This window comes from Peromyscus californicus, unplaced genomic scaffold, assembly GCF_007827085.1.
Source record: "Peromyscus californicus insignis strain IS unplaced genomic scaffold, ASM782708v3 Scaffold_4__1_contigs__length_199733344, whole genome shotgun sequence".
Taxonomy (NCBI): domain Eukaryota; kingdom Metazoa; phylum Chordata; class Mammalia; order Rodentia; family Cricetidae; genus Peromyscus; species Peromyscus californicus.
In genome coordinates, this window is record NW_026294562.1 from 133682940 (window position 1) to 133700517 (window position 17578).

Genomic DNA, 17578 nt, shown 5'->3' on the forward strand with positions numbered 1-17578 from the left:
CCAGAGGGTTAGAGGCCATGACCATTATGGTGGTAAGCAGGGCAGCAGGCAGGCTGGCATGGTGCTGGAGTGGTGTCTGAGAGCTTATATCTCATCCACAAACACAAGGCAGAGGAGAGAGAGAGAGACAGAGACAGAGACAGAGAGAGACAGATACAGACAGAGACAGACAGAGACAGAGAGACAGACAGATAGTCAGAGAGACAGAGACACTGGGAATGGCTTCTGCTTTTGAAACCTCAGTGACACACTTCCACTAACAAGGCCACACCTCCTAATCCTTCCCAAACAATTCCACCAACTGAAGACCAAGTACTGAGACTTATGAGCCTGTGGGGGCTGTTCTCATTCATATGACCACCTTCCTGTTTCACCTTTTGTCTTCATTTTAGGACACTGAGCCGGGTTTTGTGCCAAGCTGCGCATAGCCAAGTCCTGTGTGTCTACTACATCAGTGTCTTTTGGGTACCCATTTCATTATGAGCCCCGTCAGGAGCACTGTTTCCTCTGAAGAAGTGGATGAAAGTAGCTACTAAATGCTGGGCAATTTCTTGTCATGTCGGTATGCTCAAAACTGCCGTTTGCTACTTATGTCTGAAAAACAAGCAAATAATCACAGTGGCTTACTGTAAGAAAATGCATTTGTAGCCTAATAGCTAAGGGAGACTGAGTTGGGGTGATAGTTCAATGGCATTGTGGGGCATGAGGCCTAGTCTACATGCGTTCCAGGACAGCCAAGGAGAGAGAAGGGGAGATGGGGAGAGGAGCAGGAGAGAGGAGGAGGGGTACGGAGAGGGGGTAGAGGGGAGGGGGAGGGAGAGAGAATATGAATGTACAAGGCCCTGGGTTCAATAGCCAGCACTACAAAGAGCCACCAAAGCCCAGTGTCAAAACCAAAGGAACTGAATAGCTCTCATCCCCCCCCACCCCAGCCCCCAGACAGGGTTTTTCTGTGTAGCCCTGGCTGTACTGGAACTTGCTTTGTAAACAAGGTTGGCCTCGAACTCACAGAGATCCACCTGCCTCTGCCTCCCGAGTGCTGGGATTAAAGGCGCGTGCCACCATTACCACCAGGCTGCTCTCATTTCTCTTGCTTGAAGAAAAGACTTTATGATACTCTCTGCAAATAAACCAGGAACATTTGACATATGGCAGATCCAAGTCACATGAAGGCAGATGAAGGCCAAAGGTGGGTTGGAATGGTGCAAGCCAGCTGCACAGAGCCTAGCTGCTCGGCTGGTCCCATAGAGGCCCTTCTCTGTGAGCAGAGGGCTTCTGCCTAAAGCCTGATGTACCGTGGTTCTGGGAGTGGGCTCTCCAGCGATACTTCTTATCACTTGGCACCAGCCAGACACATTAAAAAACATTGCAGGTTTTTTTGTTTGTTTGGTTTTTGTTTTTTTCAAAGATACCTAGTTGGGATGCCCAGAGCTCCCCACTGATGACCAGCCCTTCCATTTCCCCTTCTGCACCTCTGCAGTTTCCCAAGACCCCAGGGACCCAGCTGCATTGTGGTTTTTGTAATTGGCCCCGGCAATACACACTGCACCCTGTTCAGTCACGGCTTTTGTATGTTTGATGGTTTTATGTGGGTGGTTTTGTATGTTTGATAGCCACAGTATGAAAGGCTGGCCTCCATTGGTCATGTAACAGATGGGAGGATTGGAGCATGACTGTGTGTGCCTATAATCCAGACTAATAAAAAGTCCCGCCTCTGCGGGGGGGGGGGGGATTGTGAATATCCAGTGAAGGGGGGGGGATGAGAAAATGTCACCAACAGCACATTAGTACCAAAAAAAAAAAAAAAAAAAAAAAAGGCTCTGAGTGTGGGTCCTTAAGCTTGTGGCTTGGATATGGTTGTAAGGTGGTTTCCCGAAAGTTCGTGTGTTGAAAGCTTGGCCCCCAGCATGCAAATGGTAAGCAAAGGCAGGGCCTTTAAGAGGTAGGGCTCGCCGGGCGGTGGTGGCGCACACCTTTAATCCCAGCACTCGGGAGGCAGAGCCAGGCGGATCTCTGTGAGTTCAAGGCCAGCCTGGGCTACCAAGTGAGTTCCAGGAAAAGGCGCAAAGCTACACAGAGAAACCCTGTCTCGAAAAACCAAAAAAAAAAAAAAAAAAAAAAAAAAAAAAGAGGTAGGGCTCATGGGAAGTGCTTAGGCTAGTTGCCCTGGGATGTTACATATTCTTGAGGGAACCGTGTGCTCTCTCGGGTGTTGAAAGAGCCTGCTGGCTTCTGAACTTCTCTCTGGCTTGTTTTGGGACGTGATGACTTCCTTTTGCCATCAGCTATGAGGTCATCACCAGAGCGGAGCCAATGTTAGCACCATGCCCTCAAATCTTCAGGAAAGTTAAACTCTGTCCTTCAGTGAGCCCACCTCAGGTATTTTGTTATATTGTCAACAGAGGTTATCTGGACCTGTGGGAATAAATATATAGAACCCACTTAAGAGGTGACTCAGGGGGGAGGGAGAGGGTCTGACTTTTATAAAAGGTCCACCATCTTCACCCTCAGAAGCGGCTGCCGCTGGCCAGGCAGGCTTACTGTAAAGCACACAATGGTATGCTGGAGGCATAGCACCAATCTGTGAGACCCAGAGGGAAATGTGACCTCCATAATCATCCAGTGAAGCTCCCTGAGCATTCGGTGAACAGAAACTCTGGGACAATGCCAGACTGTACCAGGATGTACTTTCAGAATGACGTTTTGATTATGAATCCAAATACTCATGAGATTCACTAGGTCCTGAGTCACCTTGACCTCTGCTTCTACTGCCTATGTCTTACCGTTCTGTTCTTCCTTTGGTGTCCTGCCTTTGTCTCTGAGCAGCTTCCTGTAATCAGTGTTTGGTGAGATGATTAGCTCACCCTCCCAAAAGTGCGGTTAAGCCTCTGGTCTGAGTCTAGAATGTATAGCTTGCTTCATCTCCCAACCGTAATCATCCTACAACTTCCCAGGACAAAGATGGCGATGTCAGTCTTTCAGAGTTCCTGTGGGCAAGCCTGATTACAATCCATGGGTGAGAGATGGATTAACATGTCACATCACCTTGCAGCTAAGCACACCCCACTTCTGACTTTCCTGGTTCTCTTCAGCACCTTCTGAGGCACGCCAACTGTGAAGTATTACCAAAGACATGGACATGCGCTTATTTAAGTCTTTGGCAAGCCCCCTCCTCGCCCCCAGAATCACATATATCAAACCCACCTTGGCCTTTGTCAATGGAAGGTCCAGAAGAGCCTGCAAACCAGCACTGAAAACTTTTTATGTATTCTAATCATCTCCTAGCTGATTTAATGGGGGAAGCAGTAGCTTCTCCGAGCTCAACAGCAGTTTGCATTCAGAGCAGCTCAGCTGTCAGGGACCCGAAATGCTTTCGCACCGAGCATTTCCAAGTGGCACGTGTGAATGCACATGCCACAAGAAGTTCAGCTCCCCAGTGAGGTGGGGGATGGCTCCAGAGCAGAGGGGAAACAAACTTGGGAGACAAAGGTGCATACAGAATCATTTTATTTAACTTAACCCATGTGGTACTTTAACTACTAGAAAAAAGCAGAGTAATAGAAACTCAAGTGGCCTTGGCTTCAGCCATTCAAAATAGACAAAGTTTCTTTTTTCATAATGTAAAGAATCCCGAGTATGTCGCAGTAACAGGAATAAATTCTTACAACAGAATATACAAAAACATTGAATTTTTTCATCTACTGATTTTTTTAAATATAAACAGAGGGTTTTTTTTAGGAATAATTTATACACAGAAAGTTATTTTATGTAACAAATTGGCCATATTATTATCTTTTTAAAACTTTTTTCTCTTTTTTAAGAAAATTTTCAACAAGAAAACTCAGAAATGCATTATTGGCGATGCATCTGTTCCATCTCGCCTTCTGATATTTTTTTTCTTTAAATCCCAGAGGTAGACAAACTCTGGCAAATCTCTCCCTCAACCTCACTGGCTTAGGAAACAGACAGGTGATGTCACCAGGCAGGTATCTGTTCCACCTGTGTACATGTCTGCACACCGCCCAACGTCCACGAGAAACTGAAAAGACAAATCCAATCCAACCCGACCCACCAATGGTTCCTAGACCTTTTTCCTGTAGAGTTAGACAGTTCCAGATGTTTTCAACAACCGTATCTTCTGGAACTGTAGAGACATGGCCAATAATGCACTGGGAGCCTAAGGACATGGATTTTTAACTCTTAAAAAAAATTGGGGGACAGGGAGACATGTTGTGGTTTTTGTTAAGAGTTTGTTCTGTATTGGAAACATGTACCTTCAGCATTTGGCCTTAAATACAAGTAGGCACAGCCTTCCCTGGAATCTGAGGAGCCATGTCAATGGCCTGCACATCAGAACTCTTTGTGTGATTACCGTGAAGCCTTTCTGGGTCCTGAAGCCCTCCCATCTCTATGGCATTGCAGAAGTAGGACAAACACCAGCCCTGAGCCAGATGCCACCAGTGAACACCATCCCACCTTGCTCAGTGGCCACACACTGCTACTTCCACACCCAGCAAGGGTCTTGGTACTTTGCACCTGTTTAGGCTGCTACGCTCCACAGGGAAATGATCAGTAAAGATGATTCCTTCCCCAGCTAAGGGTTCCAAGACCAAGACACTGAAGAATACAGGAGTACTTTTAAAACCACTGTCGTTCTTTTTCTTTCTTTTTTTTTTTTTCCTTTTTTTCTTTTTTACAAACTAGAGCACATAGCATGTGGGAAAGAGGGTGAACCACAGCTTGGGTGGGGCTGGGGGAATTTTTTTTAATTTTTTTTTTTTGGTTTTTTTTTTTGGCATATTGTAAAGCTAGCTAGTAAACAAGTGTCAAAAAAAAAAAAAAAGACCATAAACACATATTTGCACACACAGAGGGGAAAAAAGTGTTTTTAAATTATTTCCGGCAATTATAAACTACAAACATTTTATAAAATTATTCTATGTTCTTACAAAAATGCAATGAAACATTTAATTAGTTCTTGTAAACCAGATCTTCGTCAACTGACTACCCGTAATCTACTGGACTTAGAAGCAAGCCCTATTGGAAACGATAATGAGTGACTAATTTAAAAAAAAATGTTTACTGGAAAGATGCAGACACAAATGTGGACACACAAATCAGTGATTATGAAGTCCTTACATAAACAAAATAAAATCAATCCCTAGCATGCCCCAGACCGACAACTCAACTGGTGAGCATGATGGAGTCTTGAGTTCTTCAACATGTGACTTAGCTCTAGAAGTTTCCAGAGCAGGATGCTAAGTTTATTATCTGAAACCAAATGCCCACGATGACGCCACAGCCTCGATGTAATCTCACACCTTCAGAAACCATCAAATCCAAATATGGTCCATGCTTCTTCCAAGCCCTTTACGCTTCCGTCAGCAACTCTCTTCATGTCCTGATCCCAGTTACTATGGCTTCCTACTGCATGGTCATTCCATCATTCTATCAAGGAATGTTGGTTTCTCTAAATAACCAACTGGTTGTCAAAGTCGGAGGCCCCAAGTGAAGCCCCTGGCCTGTGCAAGGTCTCTATCTTCAGCACCTCTGTCGAGAGAGGCTCACTTTAAACAAACATCCTGTCTTGAAGTTCTCATTTGTACCAAAACCTAGTTCAGAGTGGTGTGAGAAAGTTTTGACCATCGTTACTGGTTCGCAAGGAGTGATGGATCTCTCTGGTCTAGGTCTCCCAATGCTGCTGCTTAGCCCAGGAAATGAAAAGACATCAGACAAACACAAAGTAAAATAAAATAAAAAATCCAAAACCATATATTGATTACTGTTAAAAATGGGCCAAAGCATATCAATACGGTGGTCTTGTCACTGCAGGATGTCAATGTTTAGGAAAGGAGTTGCCTTCAACACTGTGTGGCCACTCTCCGAGGACCCAACAATGACGACAGAGGGCCTTGGGTAAGCATCCTAGCCTTCTCACCCACCTGAGCTTAGTGTGACCTTGCCACAGCAGCTTGCTTGCTTCAGGTACAGCCACTGCCAACAGAGGTGGGCTGCTAAGGTGGGCTCCAGGAGCTCACAATTGGCTTAGAACTTGGCATCATACAGAGCTCATCCGTTAGCCTATCCGAAAAACACTACTGCATACCAAACACTGCCATCTGCTCATTTCATAACGATCACTTGTCTATCTTATGAAGCTGCTTTTCCTACCATTGAACTGCCCGAGTCATAAGAAACAGGCTGGAGCGAGAGGCCAATGATGGCCTCCAACAGTCTTCTATGTTCCGGGGAGGAAGCCTCATTCCAACTAAGAGTCAATGTTATGGCATTCCTGAAAGGAGATGGGGTAGTGTGGGTCTCACACAGCTCAGGTTCGACTGTGTCTCCACAACTCAGCTTCTGCTGCCTCAAGAAAAGACTTTGTGGGAGAACACCTTAAAGTTCGCATCACCAGAACAATGTGCCTCAGTGGTTCACGTTACTTCAAGCAGTGTGAGCTGCTGTCAGGAAAGGAAGTTGCATGAAAAAGGCTGTAACTCAGCTTGGTAAGATTACTTGGAGCATATAAAGAGAAAAATCAGGAGGAGGTGGGAAAAAGCAGCATGAAAGTAGGCTAGAACTGTGGATACGTGATGCCTTGCAATAGCCAAGGTGGGCGGGTCGGTCCAGCAAAATGACTGCACCATCATACAAGCAAACTTTTCTTTTTATTGAAGTGGTTTCTGGAGCATTTGTTATGATGGGCACTACACTGTTAAATGCTCTCTACTTAAAAGAAAAAAATCTACATAAAACAACACCAAGAACTTGGACAATTAAAAAAAAAAAAAAACAACAAACCCCAAAATGAACTCTTATAACCAGCTGAATGATCTGTAGAAATCCAGTTATGGAAACTGGTAGGTATGTGCAAGAGAGGAGAGGCCACTATACCATGGGATCACCTAGAGTGTAGAGGAAGGAAAAAACCCTGATCAAACAGTATCTCCCAGGGACCCTGTGAGCTCTTAGGAACTGAGAGAAGGGCGGCAGTCTGGCAGGAGGAAAAGGACTCCTGAGCTTAACTTGAAGTACCGAACTGTTAGGCGGTTCTCCACACTGGGGGGAAAAAAATCACCCACCCTGTTCCCCAGCTAAAGTCCCCAGGGCCTGTGAGAGCAGCTGCTGGAACCGAGGAATGCACCGTCCACCCCCATGAGCAGCAAAATGATGGGATGGACAGAGGCAGAGCACAGGGAAGGCTGCGTGCCAACCACTGGCTGTCCAGCCTCGAGGAGGTTTGGTCAGTCCTTGTTTAGCCCTGGGGGACAGGGAGGAGGAAGGAGGTACAGCAGCCTGCAGGGGGTGCAGGCTTTGACCTGCCCCCCTTTATCATACTGGCCTTCTTTCAGAAGCAGGGTGAGGGCAGAGTTCTCCAACTGCTGACATGGCTGTACCTCGGAGAGAAACCAATGCAAGACAGCAATGGCGGATGCCCCTGCCACAGTGCAGGCCTAGAAGAGCAGCAGAGGGAGCCAACAGGACACCCTACATGTGCACACATCAGGACTCTCAGACAATCTGTGTTGGTGCCTCCTGCTCTCAAAACCTGGGAGTACCTGCTCTCTTGGGGATGATGTATGTCGGTCATTCAATCTGTATAAAGTTCTGTTCCAAGTCAGCCAGCCGAGGATGGGCAAGGGAACCCCTCCACTGGTGTGCTCTGGGCACATGGGGGGGGGGGGCTGGGTTGGAAGCAGGGAAACCTGGGAGGGAACCAGGTGAGGAAGAGAATAACCAAAGATGCCCCAGGAAAGGTGAGCTTTTGGAGAGGAGTGGGGGAGGCTGAGTGAGTTAGTGTTGCTTTGACCCCAGAATCCAGCCTGGCCTCTCTCTGTTTCACCCGGGTATGTGGCCTGTGGTGTGGATGAGGTTACCAGTATCATTGGCCTGTTGTCAGGTACTGAGAAGTGTGAGATGTATTGTTTTATATATACACGCATGAAAAATAAGAGTGAGGTAGATAAATGTTTCAAAAACAAAACTCCCCCCCAATCAAAAACTGTCCTCTCTCTCTCTCTCCCTCTCTCTCTCTCTCTCTCTCACACACACACACACACACACACACACACACACACACACACACACACACACACACACACACACTTTTCCTCAGTATTTAAATTCATAATGGGGGCTTCTCTACAGTGATTAAAACAGGTATCACAAAATAAATTAAAACTCCTACATGTAATACCTTCTTAATAAAATTTTTTTCTCCTTTTTTTTTTTTTTTTAAGGGGAAACACTGTGGGGCAGAGGCTACTAAGAGCCGTGAGCCTGTAACTACAGACAAACCAGAGAACTATAAACTTTCTTTTCTGTGTTTAATCTCCAGTCACAACTGCAATCATCACCTTCCAGCTTTTTTCTTGCTCATAATTGAAATATTTCCATCCCAGAAGCAACTCTTAGGCTGTCACCACTCTGGTAAGCATTAAAGACTCAACAGGACCGCCAGGTCCAGAGGTCTGCCATTTTGGCTAAGGAGCAGCGAAGGACCCCAGGGCTGCCATGGGGTGCTCTGCTCCATCTGCTACTCAGACCTTCTGATCTGGGAATGGGCTCCAGAACGCCACTGAGGCTGCGGCTTCTGGCCATGGGGTGTTGGTACCCTGCACCTTGCTCACATGGAGGCCACCCATTCAGACATTCTGGTTCTAAAGACAAGTAAGTCGGTCTGGTGAGGGTGATGGCAGAGGGGCCGGTAGGTCACGCTCTGCTGTACCCTAGGGACTCATCAGCTGTGTGTGTGTGTGTGTGTGTGTGTGTGTGTGTGTGTGTGTGTGGTGTGTGTGTGTGTGTGTGTGTGGTGTGTGTGTGTGTGTGTGTGTGTGTGTGTGTGTGTGTGTGTGTGTGTGTGTGTGTGGTGGGGGGACCCAGAAGGATTAAATATCCGTTAAAAAAAAAAAAACCCAAATGCCTACTGTCTGCAGTTAAAACTGCTATTGTATCCCAAAATGAATATGTTTATGTGTGTATCACGACCCAACCAAGAACAGAGGGAAGGCAAAGGTGTGCCTTCCAACAATGGGGGCTATAAACAGTAAATCAGGGTGGGGGAGATTTTTTTAACCTTTTTGTTTCTGACCTGAGTTCGTGGCATGTCTTGCATGGTAACAGACTCCAATGCTGTGTGCAGGTTAGTGTGGGAATCAGAGTAAGGCCCAGCAGGACCTGGATCCTGGCCTCCCATCCTCCTCTGTCCCCGACCAGCACTGCGCCCACAGAGCCTATGGGTTAGAAGATAATGAACGGGGCTGCAGGGAGCAGGGGAAAGGAGATGTATTTATAAAAAGGCATCCAACAGTTCATGGCAAAGTATGTTCTAGAAGCATCAGTTACTGGAGAAGAGGAAGGAAAATCACACTCTAGTACAAAAGCATAGGAAGTTTCTTGGAGTGAGCGGAAAGGAAGAAGAGGGTAGGAGGACCTGAAAGTTTCATAGATTAAATCCACAAAGATAAAGAACAAAAATAATAGCAGCGTTTTTGTTTTTCCTGTACAGACGTATAGATGAATATCTGAACCGTAAAAAAGTTATAAAAGTGACGTTGAAGACGATGTGTATGCAAATGTCCCATGGTCTAACATAGAACTGAGAGACCCATGAAGAAGTCCTAGTAACAGAGACCATGTCAATGCTTGGATCCACTGCCTGCGCTGCTGCTTCATGCTGCTGTGCTGCCTGAAGCCCCTTCCTTGCACATCTGCACCAACGGCTGGGCTGAGTTCCTGCAACCTCTGGGGGCCAGGAGGGAGGCTGGGGCAGGGGGAGGAGGCTGGTATGAGGGCCACCTTGACCCACAACCTGCCCTTCAGGCTTGCTCATGGCCATCTCCTCCAGAATTCTTGGGGTGCTGTGGTGGGTGGGGTGGGGACAGGGAGCCAGTTCAGCCTTCCCCCATCTTCAGTGAGGGCAGGCTCCATCTTGCCCAGTTCTCCCAAACAGTAACCTAGTCGTCATAAAACAACGAGACCCAGGGGGACGTGGGCTAGAAGAGCACACCGGGGCACCGTGGAGGCATGGCCAACGTGTCCCTCGAATGGTATTATCAACTTGATGCCATGTTTCATCCCATGCCTCTGGACAAAAGGAAATCAGCGCAGGGAGTGTGCGCACGAGAAAAAAACAAAAAAAACAGAAACAAACAAACAGAACTTTGGCAAAATTTGGCAGCATGAAAATGATAACAACCATGGATGAACAATGGCCCTTTGAAAACTTCAGATGATCCTAAAAAGGTTAAAGATACAGTTAAAAAATTCCATCTCAGTGTGTGCATTTTTTTTTCTCTTTTTTTTTTGTAAAGACCTACGGTGTCAGGCAGGTGTGTATGGGGTGATGAGGAGCCCCAGGGATAGCTATTAAGTCAATCTGTTTTTTTGTTTTTTTTTTAAAGGCTTCCCAGCTGGGCTTTCAGCAAACATTTTTTTTCCATTGTGAAGCAGAAAAAAGAGAAAGGAGAGAGTGGAAGTAGAAGAGAGAAAGAGGAGAGAGAAGGAAGGCAGAAGAGAAAGGCGGAGAAAGAGGAGACTCGATTCTCGAGTGTCCTGTTGCTCTTAAGTGCTGTCCTTAAGGTTTGCAGAGGCCCATGTCAGTTAAGGGTTCGGGTAGGGAAATAAAAAGTTGCTTGCATATCGAAAAAAGGAAGGTCCCAAGTGTGTTTACTGCAGAGAAGCCGTCTCCCGTGGGCAGCAATGGCAGTTCTGAAGATCCACTGAGGTACAGGAGGCTTGTGAATAGATTGTTATGACCTGCTCTCCCCCTGCCCACCGCGTGGGCACACACGCGACTGTCTGCCCGTGCTTCGGTGTCTGAGGATCAGCAGGTTGAAGACTGGGGCAGAGGCAAAGCCCTCTCATTGGCGCGTCCCCCGTTCATGTGAGCATAAGGCTGTCTCTCATCGAAACTGGCGCGGAGAACCAGTACTCCAGGGCCCGGGCCGTTCTCGGCCTTGTGTCCTGAGTGTCTTTCAGGCAGAGGCAGGGAGGCTGAGGAGGCCGAGGGGTCCAGCGGCACACTCTCCATGTTCTCAGGCTCCAGCTCCAGCTCCAGCTCTTCCGGCTCGGGAGGCTTGTTCTCCTCACTGTAGTAGAAGGAGACCTCCTGAAAGCTGGGCTCCATCTCATCCTTGATGCTGCCAATGATCTCCAGGAAGGAGGGCCGCATCTTGGGGTTGTACTGCCAGCACATACGCATCAGTTCAAACCTAAGGGGGAGACGGAAAGGGGCTGAGATGCAAGAGACCTCTGGCTGAGGTCAGAGTGGCCCAGACAGCTGGACCATCTCTGCACCCCTGGCTTCTCATCTGGATGCTAAGAAATAAATACTAAGAAATAAAACAACCTATTTTCTGTCTGAAGCATCTCTTCCAGCCATGGTTCCAGAACCAGACCCAGAAAACCTCCACTGTTCCACGAAGGAGAATCATAGCTCCCCTGACAGCCAGCATCCTCTGTGCCCCCATCTAGGACATTTCTAAGCTTCTTCCTGGCACTAGGGTGCCCCTGGCAGCGGGCCTGAGGAAGGAGGCGGCAGGGGTGCCAGACAGAAGGACCACACATCCCAAGCTTGCTACTCAAGCCAGCACCTGCTTACTGCATGTCCCATGAAGGCAGAGCCCTAACGGCAAGATCCAGGCTGCCCCCCGATCAGGGTCCTAATAGAAACCTCCAGTCAGATGCCAACAAGCCAGGGAAAGGCCAGAGCCTGGGTTTCTTCTACAAGCAAGGCCAAGGTAAGAACACAGAAAGCCCATGCCGCACCTCTATCTCCCCAGAGGTCACAAACTTCTGAAAAGCCCCCCGAGTCACAAGGGCCAGCAGTCACGCATGACAGAGGAAGGCTGTTCATGCAGCCACCACCCTGACCAGGAAAGGCCTGGATGTGGAGAGTAGAAGCAGCCCTAAGCAAGTGAAGGCCTGAATTAGCCACATCAAAGACTCCAGTCCCATGGGAGTGGCAGTCTTTCCCAGTAATGCTCAGAGATGGTAAAGCCTTCCTGAGGTCTGAGTGCAAACATTGACAGTGTGTGTAGATGTCTGTTGTCACTTTCTCCCGCTAGGTATTTATGGCCTGAAACTGCTTCCGTGCAGAGACTGCTCCCACAGAGATGAACTAAACCTGCCTCCTCCTCCAGCTGTATATAACAACCCCGCTTCCTTGTTTATCTGTATGCAACAACGCTGACTCCCCGTTCAGCTATATACAATAAACACGCTGGGCTTCCAGAGCCCAGTCCACCCAACCCCAGGTTTCCTATGTCCACAAGCTTGTGCTTTCTTGATTCCCTTGACGTCCCTAGTCAAGTCAGGGTTCTGGTACCCAGGGCATACTGAGTGCTATATCCAGGCTTTGACAGATGGACAGGAGGGAGAGAAAGGGCATACAGGGGCGGTCACGATTCTGAGCAGGGGCCACCCAGCAGCCCTCATCCACAGGAATGTTAAGACCAAAGTACCTTCCACCTCTGTCCCTGAAGAAAATTCAGTTTTGTTTTAAAACGCCTGCTCAACAGATGCTTTACACTAAAATCCACTAAATGGAACTTCGCAGACACAAGAGTCTCACAGCACCCCAAACTGGATTCTAGCATGGATTGGGTCAGGCTGATCACTGGGCCACCAGGCCACTTCTTTACAATGAGGCTTGCAAATAATCCCAAAGGGGAAAACCCATACAAAAGCAGTCACACGTAGGTATGAAGTGGCCCATGGAGAGAAAGGCACCATTGCCCAGCTGGCCAGCTTCCTCAGAAGCCCTGGGTAAAGTCAGGTCAGCTGGAGGGCAGTGATATTAAGAGAGGATGGGAAAGGGTGAGTTGGAGGTCCATCCAGAATTAAGCATTCAAAGGGCTCGGGGGGGGGGGGGGGCAGCCTGTTTTTGTAAGGTGAATTCTACCGGAGTAGAGCTGGTTACACATCACCTGTGACTGTTTTTAAGCTCTTCTGTAGTTCGAGCAGTTAAAGGCTGTTTAGCTTACAACCCTACAATATGTACTATCTATCCCTCCGGGGATGAACAACACCACCCCCCCCACCATAAGGTGGCCAATGCCTGTGTCAGAGGGACACAAGCTGGGTCAAGACAAGGCTAACTAGTTATTTTCACTGGGGCCAAGTGATGGTCCCGGTGGTATCTGCCAGGTTGCAGGTAGGCAGTAAGAGATTTGGGCATGGGGGCCACATTAGTCTTCAGGAGCCAGAGATGTTTCTCTGCTATGACAACGATCACCACCCTAATTTTATAGATAAGGAAAAAGCACCAACCGGGACACTTAATCATTTGTCTGAAGTCACACTAGTGAGATGGAGCAGGAGTGAGGCGCTCTGTCTAACAATATAGTTATACTTTCGTTACCTGAGTCAGAGTAACCATGGTCCCACTAGGAGACTGCCTTCCCCTGGCGCAGTTCACAGACAGATCCCACGAGAGGGCTGAGTCTGCATCGAGAGCAGGCAGGTAGCACGCTCCTTGCCTATTCTGGTTAGGCGGCAAAGAAGCCTGTTCTCCCACGTCCCCGTCATTTCCCCCCAAATTAATCAAAATGGGATGTAAATACAACAAGGAACTCATCTCTGTGGCTGGGCTGCAATTTCCTCTCTGGCCGACTGGTGTATTCCCTGAATAGAAAAAGAGCATCTGGGGGCAGGAACATGAGATATGCCTGGCTCCATGCCCTGTGGCCAGGGGTGGGGGCCGGGGCCGAGGAGGTGCCACCAGCAGGCCAGTGGTGCGGTGACATCAGTACACACAAGCCATGTGATGCCTGCTTTAAATCACTCCAGAGCCAGCCCTTCCAGGGCTGCCCATAAAAGGAAGTCTTTTTGCTCTGTGCGATTTAAGACCTTGTTTTATACTCTTTCCACAAGAAAACTCTCCAGGAGACTCTGGGATTAATAAGCTGGTAAAATGCTTCTTCTAAAGAGCACATTTTAAAACTCCGGTGAGTGAGAGCTTTGTTTTTAGAGAGCATGCCCCTCTTTGAAGGTGTATACCCAGCTCTCCCCCAGAAATGAAGGAAGGCTCAGGTGGAAGTCCTGCCCTATCTTGAAACAGCTTTCCGGGAGAAAGGTCTATCCCAGGGATATCTGCACCCTGTTATTTCCACCCTCCTCTTGGCTCTTGAGTCCCCAACCACACCCCATGTCCTGAACTGGACAGGCACTGGCAAGCTGGGATGTGCTCAGTAGCTCACGTCTACAGCCCTCCTGCTGCCGACTGTTAGCACTCTAGCACCCAGTGGTGACTCTACCCAGACTTTAGGAAGGTCCTACAGGGCTGAGAGTGAGTCCCCTTCTAGCATCCCCAAACAGCCAAGGATGTTTTAGGGGCTACTTCTCAGCTAGGATCTGAAGGGGGCGGGTGTGCTAGACAGCCCAGGCGCTGGCACTTAGTTCATGCCATGGCTCACCAGGCAGATATTGTCATCTGCCTATTTGGATCCTACTCAAGCAATTTATCTCTACAAAACCAGCCCCGGATTCCCAGCCACCTGGTGGGTGCTTGAAACTGAGAAAGGAAAAATGCAAAAGTAGTCCGATTTGACTGAGTATTATGTCTCAGCTGCATCTGAGCTGGGGATGCCGAGCTAATAAAAAGTTCCACTTCCTTCCTGAACCCTGCATCCTGAAGACTTGGCCCCTGAGTCTTTGGGGCTGAGCTCAAATCACCATCCCATCCTTCAGCATTAGGGCTGGGACCTGCTTCTGGGTCTCCAGGTTCTGTGAACTCTGGGACTAGCCTCTGAACTCAGCAGGGTTCACTGACAAATCTGTGTGCAAGTCACTGAAATCCAGGGGTGTTATGGAATATTCGTTTACACTGTCAAGATGTGTCTCTGCCTAAGGCGCCTTCTGATTGGTTTAGTAAAGAGCCAAATGGCCAACAGCTAGGCAGGAGAGACTAGGCAGGCCTTCCAGGCAGAGAAAGGAAACTGGGAAGAGGAATCTAGGAGCATGATTTCACCAGCAGACTCAGAGCAAGTCAGATGCGCCGTACTACCAAGAGGTAACCGAGCCACATGGCAGGCGTAAAGTGAAAAAACATTATGGGTTAGGTAAGTTAGAAGAGCTAGTTGGGAACAAGCCTAAGCTAGGGACAAGCTTTCATAATTAATCATAAGTCTCCGTGTCATTATTTGCGGGCTGGCGGTCCAAAGACAATCCGACAAGAAAGCTTGTTACACAGGGGTGAAGAGGGTAATGATGGGCTCTGTCTACAGTTTAAACATGGAAACCAGTCCTGCTCCGATCTCACAGGACTTGCTAGATTAATTCAAACGGAGTCATGGCCCTGCACTCAGTCCAGGGTACCCTGGGGTTTGACGGCAAGCCTTTCCTCTAAAGCTAGAACACTTTGTGATACTGGACACTTGGCTACTGCTGAAGCAACCTGGTTCACATGCAGGTACATTGAGGCCACAACACACATGAAGAAGCCCTTCTTCTACAGGTGAGACCCAACAGGTTTCAGACTGCCCTCAAGGGTGTTCATTTACTGCATCGAAAGAATCCTTTCCCAGAACACGTCTTCCTCTCCTCAGCAGCCCAGCGGATTCAGAAGGACACCACACTCCCTGCTGAAGCCAGCGTGTCTCCCTCCACTATGTCCTTTTCTTAGAAAGGAGACAAATCTGCCAATGGGGTTCTGAATGGCAAAGCAGAAATGCCTTCCGAATCAATCATTTCACATTCAAGAGCAGCCTCTGTGTGTCAACTTCCTCCTCACTCGATGATGGGAACAGGAAGGCCACTGCCTTTCCCATGGCAGGTGGCTGCTTCCCAAGCATATTAAATTCATACCAAAAAAATCCAGTCAGCTGGAGATGGATCAACTTCAGGAGTCCCACGGGTTTCTGAGACAAATGTTTGCCCCAGTATAAAAAGAAAGAAAACAATACTTCTCCTGTGACCAGCCCTACACCACAGGAACAAAACTCACACCTGCTCTTTTGAACTGTTTCTCAGCTCTTGTGAAACATCACCGATTCTAGTATCCAAATCTATGCTGATGCGGTAGGCCCTCATGCAAATTTCTGGGCAGCCATGTTCACACACCTTCCCTTAAACTTGGCCCCGAATACCGACTAGTCTTACAATGGCCTAGTATGAAGACTGCTGCCCCACTGAAGTGGATCTAACTTAAAGAGGAAAACAAGAAATAGAGGTTGCCCGTTTGGCCGAGAAGCAGCAAGGTGCTGTGTTGCCAAGTGCGATGAGTGCAGATGTGGTGAGGACTGGGGTGGTCACAGACTCCAGGATCTCAAAACTGTTTCTAGCTGACCTCATTCCTACAACTGCAAGGGGCTAGCTTCTACGAACCGTCTGGTGGAGCCTCGCGTGGGACTAGGCTGGCCTACACCTCTACTGCACTTTCACAAGATTCTAAGCACAGTCACTAGCACCTCTGTGTGGGGTTCCTGCCCACTGTCCACACACCCAGCCTCTGTCTGTACATATCTCACCATCGGAGGCTCCATCTGAGTCTGTGTTTGCTGAGGAAGGGTAGCCAGATGAGTGTCTTTTGCACAGACAAGGGAAATCCTGACAATTCCCCTGGGATTCTTTCACAAGTGAAGCTGAACCTGATTTGAAAAGCGTTTCTAGAAAACTCCTATATTGGTCTTGATGCATCAGTGGGAATTCCCTACCTTGATGTTTACCCCCCCCACCCCCCCACCCCCGCGAACAACAGCTGAGCCCTGCCTGAAGGTGTGCACACCAAAAACCAGTACACCCCTCACAACCTGGACCTGATGAACCAATCAGAATACCTTCTTATCACCCTTGGAGACTCATTCTGGGAAGGTCCACTCTCCTGACCACCAACACTGAGCCACCAACACTGGACAGCAAAGCCAGGCCCCCACTCAAGAGGCTACAAATAAAACATGGATGCTGAATGCCCCACCAAGGCATATGTGGAGTTTCGTCCCCAGCTTGGCAACACTGGCGAACCTTTAAGAGGTGGAGCCTAGCAGGAGGGTGCCTTCAGGAGGATGACATCAGGACTGCAGCCCTCGAATGGCTCTTCTTCACTTTCTACCCACAAATGAGACTATCTGCTCTGACAGTCTCCTTCCACCATCAGAGCTGCCTGGCCACCAAAGCAATGGAACCCCCTTACGCCCCCCAACTGGGAGCCGATGCCGATGCTTCTCCCCGTGAGCGGATTACCTTGGAGGCACTGCGGGAAGTCACGATGCTCAACCCTGACGCATACGTGGCCCCACGGGTAACTGCCACCACCTGACAACTCTAACTGCCGCAGGATGCCATCTCACCAGAAGTGGAGCAAGGCAACAGTTTCACCAACACCCTGGCCCAAGAGAGATGAGCTCAACCTTGCTGCTGGTCCATACGACTCGCGGGGATGAAGCTGAAAGCAGATGGTTTGTGACCTGGTACTGGGGCTGTCTGAGGTTTAGCCTATGACCGCAAAGCTCCATGTGAACCTGCTGTACAGACCTGTCTTGTCTGCCAATAGCTTGGGGGAGCTCTTGACTCTGGCTTAACAGTATCAACTGTTGCATTACTGCCTTAAAAACTAAATTTTGCATGGAAAAAAAATGAG

The 17578-nt window shown here is 48.4% G+C and overlaps 1 protein-coding gene across 1 annotated transcript in view; it reads right to left on the reverse strand.

The window, feature by feature from the left end:
- Window positions 1-3490: 3490 nt before the first annotated feature.
- Window positions 3491-17578, reverse strand: part of Igf1r (insulin like growth factor 1 receptor) — a 290743-nt gene continuing 276655 nt past the window's right edge. Inside the window, exon 21 of the mRNA XM_052714606.1 lies at window positions 3491-11213. Within this exon, the coding sequence (XP_052570566.1) occupies window positions 10826-11213 (388 nt within the window). The 3' untranslated portion in view covers window positions 3491-10825. The remainder of the gene's footprint in view (window positions 11214-17578) is intronic.